Genomic DNA, 9722 nt, shown 5'->3' with positions numbered 1-9722 from the left:
TAGATTATGAAAAATGTGGTTCTCTAGTTTTGGAAAGACCAATAAAGCAACTATTTCTTTCCCCACCATAAAAGATTTATCTTTTCCCCCTATTTTAATCTATTTTAATCCTTAACTTTTAAACTTAGGACAATAAATAAAAAATAATATGTACGAGGATTAAATTGGATGATTTTTAACTGAAAATTAAAGTATGTTGAACTATAAAAATTAAATAAATGATTTAACCTAATCATGTTACTTTGATACTGTACAAAAGGAATGATAGTAGAAGTTTTCAGTTTCTGTGTATGTTTTCTCAGACCTAAAAGGAATGATAGTAGAAGTTTTTAGTTTCTGTGTCCGAGTAAATGGAATACCACTGAGGAGTTCCAAGCACAACCTGAGCTGATACACATGATGTGAATGTAATGTACCCACTATGATATAAAAGAGATATCCAGCAAGTGATTTATTTGTGATGCAGCTGCTGCTTGGTATTTCTCCTTTTCAATCTAATTTGTTCCTCAAAATATACAAGGTATTCAACAATGTATCTCCAGATCCTCCAATACCGGGGAATCATTTTCACACATGATGTGAACAGTTTATTGTTTGGTGCTGGAATATATTTACAGCGCTTGACGAGAGTTGTAGATGCTTGACAAAGATGTTGAGAAACTAGAAATTGTTTATCGCTTATTTTAGGAAACGAACATACTCCTTCTGCATCATATCTCCCCCATGAACTATATCAAAGCTGCATCTGTAGAAACTGATATCAAAGAACACAAGAGGGAAAAGGTTGAGTGAAGTCAACAAGAATGAAGAGAACTGAATAAAGCTGATGTCAAAGTAAACAATAAAGCGATCAGGGGTTGTAAGGTTGACATGCATGATGAAAACTAAGTTCCTATAAGTGATCTTGATGAGGCTATTACATATCTCTTTTTTTTGGGCAAATGAAATCAACTTCTGCATGAGTGTGTGCGGAAATAAATTATACAGAAACAATAATTGTACAGATGCAATTCCTGAAGCTTGCTATCAGCTATTCTTCAAGTAGAACTTTAAATATCTACTTTATGTTTTATCTAATATGCACAAACACCAAAATAAGTTCACACGATTCCATGACAAGTTTATAAAATTTGCTTTCAACGAAAGTTATTCAGTGATACAACTACACTTCTTACCTGGATCACCACTATATATTAAATTAGCCATTAATCTCAAAGCATGCATCACTAAGATATTATGTTTATCTTAACTTCTTACGAAAATTTTAATCAAACATCAACTACTCAATTTCAGAAAAAAAAAAAAGGGCAGCCCACAAAATATACACATACCTCCCATTCATGCCAACAATTATGACATCGTTCTCAGATCCAAAAGCCACAATTAAACGGGTGCTCTGGGGCAAACGGAACTGTGCAAATGACCACTCTGAGCTAAAATATTTTGGTAAAAGTCCTACCATATCAAGGAAGAATCATAAGCACACAACAAATCATGCACAAAGAATATGGTGCAAAATATCCTGACTTAATAGAAAGGTTTAAGAACCATGAGCAGATTTACCGTCCCAAGATCCCATATCTTTAAAATAAAGATTATGAACATTGGTTTGAAAAGAGTTGATTTTTTAAAAGGGTAACGCCTAGTCAGCAACAGTTATATATGAACCAAAAAATGCATAATTAACTATCTGAGACATTGATTACATCGATTGTTCAGAAAATATATCCCCCAGCAAAATCCAAAGAGAAATCTAATGGAGCTGAAGAAATTGGCATTTTGTGTTATAAAGGAATAAACAATCAGCAGAGGGCAAGAATGCACAGACACAACTCTTGAGGGTAGAGAGGGTGCTGATTCATTTAAATCAATGTATTATCACCTTTGATACCTGGCACTTGTACAAAAATAGTAGACTTCAGATAACTGAATTGAATAAGCCAGTCAAGATCTTCCATCTATATAAATTTCTATTTAAAAATGGATAAACTGAATAAAATGATTGCATCACTAAATTATGATGATTCCAAACATTCAAAGCATTATACTTAAGAAAATTTATGTTACCTCTCATGAAAGAAAACGTAGAATTGGGGTTGGCGCCAGTATTTGTTGAAATCAAGGGATCCAAAGAAGTAGAAGAATTCTGATGAAACAGTGCAGGACCTTGAGCAACATTTGGCTGAGTCAAACTGTCCTCCCCAGACACTCTTACTCTCAAGCTGAATACATGAACAGTGCCTTTGTCACTTGATGCTGCCAACCACTGAACATTTGGAGAAAAGGCTATACTGTTGATTTCAGCTCTATCTGCACCTCTTCTTACCTACAAGATAGAGTGAATGCATCATAGAGCATGAAAATAAAAGAGGAAATTTATTAAAACATTATCAAACCAATTCCTGCTGAATACAATATATAACTTTTGGAATTTTTGTGGACAACCCAACACTATTATGGTGTAAAAGCTTTTTTATAAGGACAGTAAAAAAAAATTAACGATAAAACATACTAAAACATTATTAATGTAACAAGACATCCACTGTTGCAAAGGAAACTGGTATATCCTAGTCATATTTATGAATTATCAAATGGGAGTGTGATAGGAATCTGGGTAAGAATCCTAGCTCTCTCCCTCTCTCACACACTTTGGTAATCGCAACAAGAAATTGAGTAAAGAATTTGTATTGTATTTACAGCAAAAAATCAAGAATACAATTGGGAAAACAGGAGCTTAACCTCCTTCACTAGGTACTGGACTGGTCTATAACAAGTATTTAACTGCCTAACTGAAAACAATAAGAGGTCCTTATATAGACCCTTTTCCCACCCCACCAGACTGTTAATCAGTTAGATATTCTTCCTCATCTTTCTCCTCTCATAAACCCTCCAGGTCCTAACAGAGTGTGCAAACAAAACAAAAAACGATTCACAATAGTACAGAAATGAAAAAGAAAAATCATTTTAAAATTCTCTTAAAAGGAAAGAATAAAACATAAAGTTAAACATAATAAATTAATAAAATACAATCTACTGTATAATAACATACTTCTTGTAATTGAGTTCCATCCATTGTATTGAAGATTCTAATTAAAGTGCCCGTTATACTAGCAGTTGCAAGAAGGAGTCCGTCCAATGTCAGAGTGAAACATGCAATTTGAGAATCATGAGCACTGATTAATTTTGTCACGTTCAGTCCAAAATGTTCAACTCGAACCTGTCCTTTGTTTAAACCTGGACAAACCAAAACAAATGTATTTGAATGGTGTGAAAGACAGCACAGCCCTCTAGGATTTGCCAGAGTCTCAATCTCATGAAGAAGCTTCAAATCTGTAAAGCTATAAACATATATCTTGTGTTCAAGAACAACTGCAATTCGATCACGTCTTAATTTCACTCCTCGAACTTCAGATCTAAATGTGAATTCACACATGCTCCTACTCTGATAATCATCCCATATCAAAACTTTATTTGGTGGGTAGTGTGAATTAGTTACAGCACCAACAAGTGCTAGAATATTGCAGTGAAATAGCATCTCTACAATTTTAAAACCACCAACTTTCATATCACGTCTGAAAGTTTCTTTGCAAGGTTTACAATTATAAATCCGAAAACCATGATTTGTTCCAGCAGCAAAGCAACGATAGTCCTGATTCCATGTTATTGAGAGCAATTCTGTTTCATCATTTTCACTCATGTCTACAATAGGCTGGGTAAAAGAAGAAGAGGCCCCACTATTGGGAGATTCACTGTTTCCAATCCTTGAATTTGAAAACATTCCTTGAGTCGGTGAACCTGACAGCATTTGCTGCACTCAATAACCTCAATTATCCAAGGTATAGAAGGTGAAGTGCCACAAGGTGATTTCTGTTGTAACAGACAAGAAAAATTCATTGATATTACTTTAAATAAATTATTAATAAGAAAGTCTTACAGATTAAAGACTAGGAAATGATAATTGTAGGAGAAAATTGAACTCAAACTAACAGATTCAAAGAAATATATTGTAATTGTCTTCATACATTTTCTACAAATAACTGAGTGTATTAATGATGGTCCTTCAAACTTGCTGATAAGAAATACATAGGAAGGTAAGGTAATCCATGAGATTGCAAAGAATTTACATCTTTTTATAAGACCAGCAAAAAAGATTACCTATCAAAAAATGTACTGCAAGCATAGGAGCATCTCATTATTTAGATAAATAACTTAACGAAAACTGAGCTTTTACCTAGACAACTAGATACATCATTAACCCTAAAGACACATTTTCAATTAAAAGCACAATACACTCTTCAATTCATATAAGAAGCAGAACCCTTCTGCAGTACAGTTTCTGATCTCATTTTTTTGATACCATCATATATATTTAGCATCTAAACACTAAACCTGATTACTTGGATCTCTATTTCAAACCCTTTATAAACCTCTGTACCTGAGATCTATCCTATAGTTAGTTAGTCCTAAGTCCTCCAAATCCTGCAAGCTATGTGTTTTCCCGCTCCAGTTCCAACTACATCCAAGATTTTGATGTCCTTCAAAGTTCAAACAGACTATTCAGTCAAGTGTTATGAAAAAACAATTTTAAGGCAAATTAGCTAGTTAATATAACAACCAAAATGTCTACCATTAACTAATCATAAGTTGATAATAGATTTATTTCTTATCATAATTTTATAGTTCTCCAGTATTTCTTGTCAATCTTGCATGTCATGGTAAAATTCTGATTGGACACAGAGGAGTATCAGAGAAGCAATTACTGGTACAACTTTGACCACCAAAGACAGTAAATTCAAACTCTTCCCAGCAACAAACTTCACTTCACCGGCCAATTAATAATAAAGATTCAATATTGAAAAGAAAGATCCAACCTTCAACAAAAACAAGCAAGAATTGGCAAAAACATGTAAAAACAAAAATGACGAATTAAGAAAAGAAGAGGTTTATTTGGGTTTGCATAATCGACAAAGAAAATTGAAATTCCCAGTGGAGGGTGATAAAGAAAAAAGACACCATAAAATCATCAAACCAAGACAATAATAAGAAGAAGAAAAAGAAAGAAAAGAAGAAAATAAAGAAGAAAAATTAAAATGCACAAAATTGCACCACATGTGTTTGAAAGAGCAAGAAAGTGGAGATCAGAACGTTGAAGGTGAAGCAAAGGGTTGTGTTCATAATTCAGAATCATACCTCTACGACTTTTCCTTATTTGTTTGTAATTCTTTATTTTCAAGGTCTTATATAGGAGGATTTACTGGATCCATCCAAATTCATGTATGTTTCTTTAACAGTATGAAATTTAAAATATTAATTATTAAAATAAACATGATTAAGAAATGTGTAAAAATTTATTAAATGTAATTAATAATTTATAATTGATAAGGTTAGTAAATTATTTTTGTAAAATTAATTTGTAGGTCTTGAATTTTCTTTTTTCTAAATTTTTACTACATCTTGAGTACATGAAATTTTATTTAATTTTTAATTTAGGTCCTACCTTATTTTGTTGATTTGTTCCAATTACAGGGACAGTAAAGTTGAATTTATTCTCTCAAAATTTATTAAAAACAGAGATAATCAGTTATGATGTATTTAAAAAAGAGGATAATAATATTATTTAAAAAAAATAACTATCTTTTATTTTATTTTTATTTTGAAAAACATTTAATTTTTAATAATATATAATAAAAAGTAATAATTTTTTATACATGTGATTATAAATAATTATTTTTTATTTTTTATTATAAATTAAATTTTAAAATTACTAAAATATCCATAAATTTAAAATTAGTTTTTTTAATAAGAATTTTTTTTAATTTAAAATTTGGTATACCTACTAAAAAAATTTCTTACATAAATTAGCAAATAAATATATATATATATATATATATATATATATATATATATATATTTCTATTTTTAAATATATTTTAAAATAAAATAATAAAAATTAAATAAAACTAACTTCATATATATTTTAAAAATATAACACAATATAAATTATTGACAAGTTTTAGTTACAAAATATTAAGAGTGAAAAAAGAAGTTATGACTAACAGTAAGTTGATTCCTCGGTCACAAAGACGCATTAGATTAAAATTTTAATTTGGCAATCCATTATCTTCATTTATGTAACTTGTTAAATTGGTAGATTAAATATGAGCCAAGCTCATTTATTTTTTATTTCTTAAATTAAAATTTAATATAATTTACAATATAAAATTTTCTATATTATATTTGTGTAAATATATAAATATACAATAGTTTAAATCATTAATATTTATAAATTAATTTTCAATTATTACTTATAATAGACTAATTTAACACATAAATATAATAATCATTCCAATTTAATTTATTCAATTAAACCTATCAATTAATCAATTAAAAACATAACAAATATTTATATTAGCCCATCAAGTTAGACTAAAAGTTTTCTATTTTTTAATATATATATATATATATATATATATATATATATATATATATATATATATAAATTTTAAAAATTAAACATTAAAAAAAATATTTGACTCATTTTTGGTGGGTCAAGGGTAAACTAGACCAAAATAGGTAGACCAATACATTTAAGATATTTTTTGTTTTGAGGTTTAGAACTTTGTCACCATTCTGTTTTTAAAAGACATCTTAGATTATTCTACGAAACCGCAAACATGTATATTCGTTTCACTTGAATGATGCTCAAAACAATGTTCCTTTCATGGAGATGCTAGATATTCTTTTGATGCTCAAATCACATGTCACTCTCAAGTTTCACGAAGTTATGATTTGAACAATTTATTAGGGATAACTCGGTATTTGGAATTGCACCACTCATCGGTACAAGAAAATTTAACTAAAATACGATCCAAAGTCATAATATTCTTATTATGCCCCAATTTAACATGTAAAAAATGGATCTTTACTAGGTAGAGCAAAGAAATCTTTGAAATTATTCTAGCTTTGAAAATCAAAACAAGCAACTTGGTTGGGCCTAGTTTTCCTTTTAAATTCATCATAGCCTAAAACAACGTTAAAGTAACCTAAAATACACCATTCACTAGTACAAAAATAGGCTTTCAACGTGTCTAATAGGCTTCGGTTTCGATGAAAATGAAGTGTAAAAAGGCACAATGACATTTTTGCAAACTTATAGGCCCAGATTATTAAAAAGTTGAGGTCATATACCCCTTTTGGCATTGATTAACAAACAACCGAAGCTTAAAGTTGGGTTACATGCACAAATTTAAACTTTCACTTCAGTACACACTGATCAGGATCTATGGCCTCGATTATTCTCAGAACCAATGTCATAGGGTCTTTATTTTTATAGAACCATTACCATATGTTCCTAATTGATACACCCAATAGAAGGAACTTTCAGACTATTCATATTCTAAAGAGATGTTATGTAACATCTCAATTTTGGATGCCCAGTTTACAAGTAAAAAATTAAAAGTTTTAAAACAATATATCATTATGAAAATCCAAATTCAATAAGTCTCTACAATTATCAAAAAATATACCACAATTCTAATTAATTACAAAATAAAACTCTAAATAAAATCATTTATTCAAAACAAAACCCTAAGTTTCCAAATTTTTGTAACCAACTTGTTGTGCTATATAAGATTCGAATTACCTATATTTTAATATGCTCTCATATAACATGATTATCGCAAGTGGAAACCACAACCACAACATGCAAGGTTGAGCTAACTGAGAATCAATCATAAACATAATAACACAACTCACAAGTGCCAAATATCTCCCCGTACCAATAACTTCAACATTTTCATAAATACTCGTGGTATATCTCCCCGTACCCTACCATACTACATAATCATCATAACCAATTCAATTCGAGTCATATGACACCATCTTGCCACATCACACGGCTAAAGAGAACCTTTCCTGCATCACATAGTTGAAAGAGTCATCAATACATGAACCATCCTCTTCCTGCATTGCACGACCGAAAGAGTCATTAGCAATCGAACCCATCCTCTTCCCGCATTGCAAGAGTGAAGAGAACTGCTTTCCCATATCACACGGCAAAAGAGTCATCAGCACTAAAACTCCAATCCAATCTATCACCCATCATGGATGAAGAGACTCATCTCTTCCGCCGCCTCTTAAAGAGGAAGAGATCCACCTTTCTATCATTTCGCAAGAGGAAAAGTGCAAACTTGAATTAGAGAAGTATAAACATGAGACATACTTAATCATAATAACCATAACAATTATCACAAAAGTACAAAAGTCAACCTTATACATAAATAAGTCAACTTAATACTTGCCACACTCCTCTTTTACCACACACACCTTAATTCATGATGGCAGTCAATTCCAAAGTGGATCCCACGTGGGTCCAACACTTTACCATGGTTTCTTTATACATGCATGACTAATATATGCATGTCTTCACACCTTTTTATTTAGAAATGACCAACACCTAACCAAAATAAATGTGCCACAATATCTAATACGTAAAACAACATTTTCCCTTCTTCTTTTCAAATTATGGCCCCACACAAATGTGCCCACAACAAAACCCCATGCACTTTCTCTCTCATGACCATGCACGCATGAAAACAAATGGAATTTTGCACTCCTTCTTTTGCAATTAAAATCATGATACATGCACATAAGGAATACTACACCTTGTTATGTTGTGGCCCTACTCCAAGCATAACCATACAAACACAACACCGTCAAAATTACATTTCAAAATTGCATAAGAGCCCAGAGTTTTATTTTATTCAAAATTGCACATAAGTCTTCCTCTAATTGCACTTTAGCCATCTCTTTCTTTTCAAAATTGCATAAGAGCCCAGAGTTGACCAGATTGGACCAGCTTTGACCATTCCATTTCATGCTTTAAATGAATAAAATTCTAACTTCAGTTGTACAAATAAACATGAGAACATCCAAAATAATTTATGCAACTAAGAACCACATTTTAAGCATCTTTAATTCCCAAACCCAATAAATCCAATCGTCACAATAATAGACACCAGCCCCCCTCCCCTTTCCATCATTTGTAGCATTTTATGTGAATTAAAATCCACCTGACCTTGCATTAGTAACCAAAGAAACCAAAATAAAAATATGTATCAAACTAAATGAAAACCTGCATCAAGGGCACCTAAAACAATAGTTGTACCCATCCCAAACATAACTCTCCTAGCATCCTTCTAAAACATTATGGATTTAGCGTCAAAATAGCCCCATGTAGGAGCTAGACCAGCCAAAACCAATCACGTTAAACATATTATTCCAATCTATTGGTTACTACCCCATGTTAGAGACTCCAAGGTTTCCCTCTAGTTTATGTGCTAGCTTCCCAAAAACGTATGTTTCTTGACAAATTATTTTTCTAGGAGATAAACATCATAAAGAATATAAGTTAGGCACTATTTTTTACCAAAAACGTGACTCAAAGACTTACGAGAAACCTATACGTCCATCACACTCATTTGCACTTTTACGTGAAACCAAATTGATATAACAAGATCTATTCGCAAGTTAATTAATACTATTTCACTTAGAAGGAAGGGGGAGGAGGGGGGGGGTTGAATAGTGTTATGGAATTTTTTTTTGAAAATAGACGTTTAACAACCTTAGTGACGGTTAGACGATCTACACAGGTTGTTAGACACTTGAATTATAAAACGATATTTAAATTATAATATTCAGAGATAAAGTGTTTTTCAAACATT

General features: G+C 31.2%; 1 protein-coding gene across 9 annotated transcripts; it reads right to left on the bottom strand.

Moving 5' to 3' along the window:
* Nucleotides 1-219: 219 nt before the first annotated feature.
* LOC106779071 (autophagy-related protein 18d) lies at nucleotides 220-5225 on the bottom strand. Of its 9 annotated transcripts, none has more exons than XM_022776420.1 (7): nucleotides 5191-5209; nucleotides 4436-4535; nucleotides 3050-3867; nucleotides 2068-2326; nucleotides 1883-1891; nucleotides 1332-1455; nucleotides 220-754 (listed from the first exon to the last, which is right to left on the bottom strand). In XM_022776420.1, exons 3-7 carry the CDS (start codon nucleotides 3803-3805, stop codon nucleotides 679-681), a joined length of 1224 nt encoding a protein of 407 aa, XP_022632141.1. In that variant the 5' UTR covers nucleotides 3806-3867; nucleotides 4436-4535; nucleotides 5191-5209; the 3' UTR covers nucleotides 220-678. The 9 variants fall into 9 exon arrangements, with proteins under 9 accessions (XP_022632141.1, XP_022632140.1, XP_022632139.1 ...); XM_022776419.1 differs by lacking the exon at nucleotides 5191-5209 and adding an exon at nucleotides 5107-5184; XM_022776418.1 differs by lacking the exon at nucleotides 5191-5209 and adding an exon at nucleotides 4628-5061.
* Between the last annotated feature and the right edge of the window lie 4497 nt (nucleotides 5226-9722).

This window comes from Vigna radiata, unplaced genomic scaffold (genome assembly GCF_000741045.1).
Source record: "Vigna radiata var. radiata cultivar VC1973A unplaced genomic scaffold, Vradiata_ver6 scaffold_239, whole genome shotgun sequence".
Classification (NCBI taxonomy): domain Eukaryota; kingdom Viridiplantae; phylum Streptophyta; class Magnoliopsida; order Fabales; family Fabaceae; genus Vigna; species Vigna radiata.
The sequence above is the reverse complement of the archived record's forward strand: the minus strand, read 5'-3'. Positions and strand labels throughout refer to the sequence as shown.

Excerpts from the sequence above, each read along its gene's own strand:
- LOC106779071 (XM_022776421.1), bottom strand. The coding sequence starts at position 3,805 with ATGCTGTCAGGTTCACCGACTCAAGGAATGTTTTCAAATTCAAGGATT. Across the intron at positions 2,327-3,049 it reads ATGGAACTCAATTACAAGAA|GTAAGAAGAGGTGCAGATAG; the intron begins GTATGTTATTAT and ends TCTATCTTGTAG. Across the intron at positions 755-1,331 it reads ATTGTTGGCATGAATGGGAG|TTTCTACAGATGCAGCTTTG; the intron begins GTATGTGTATAT and ends CTTTGATATCAG.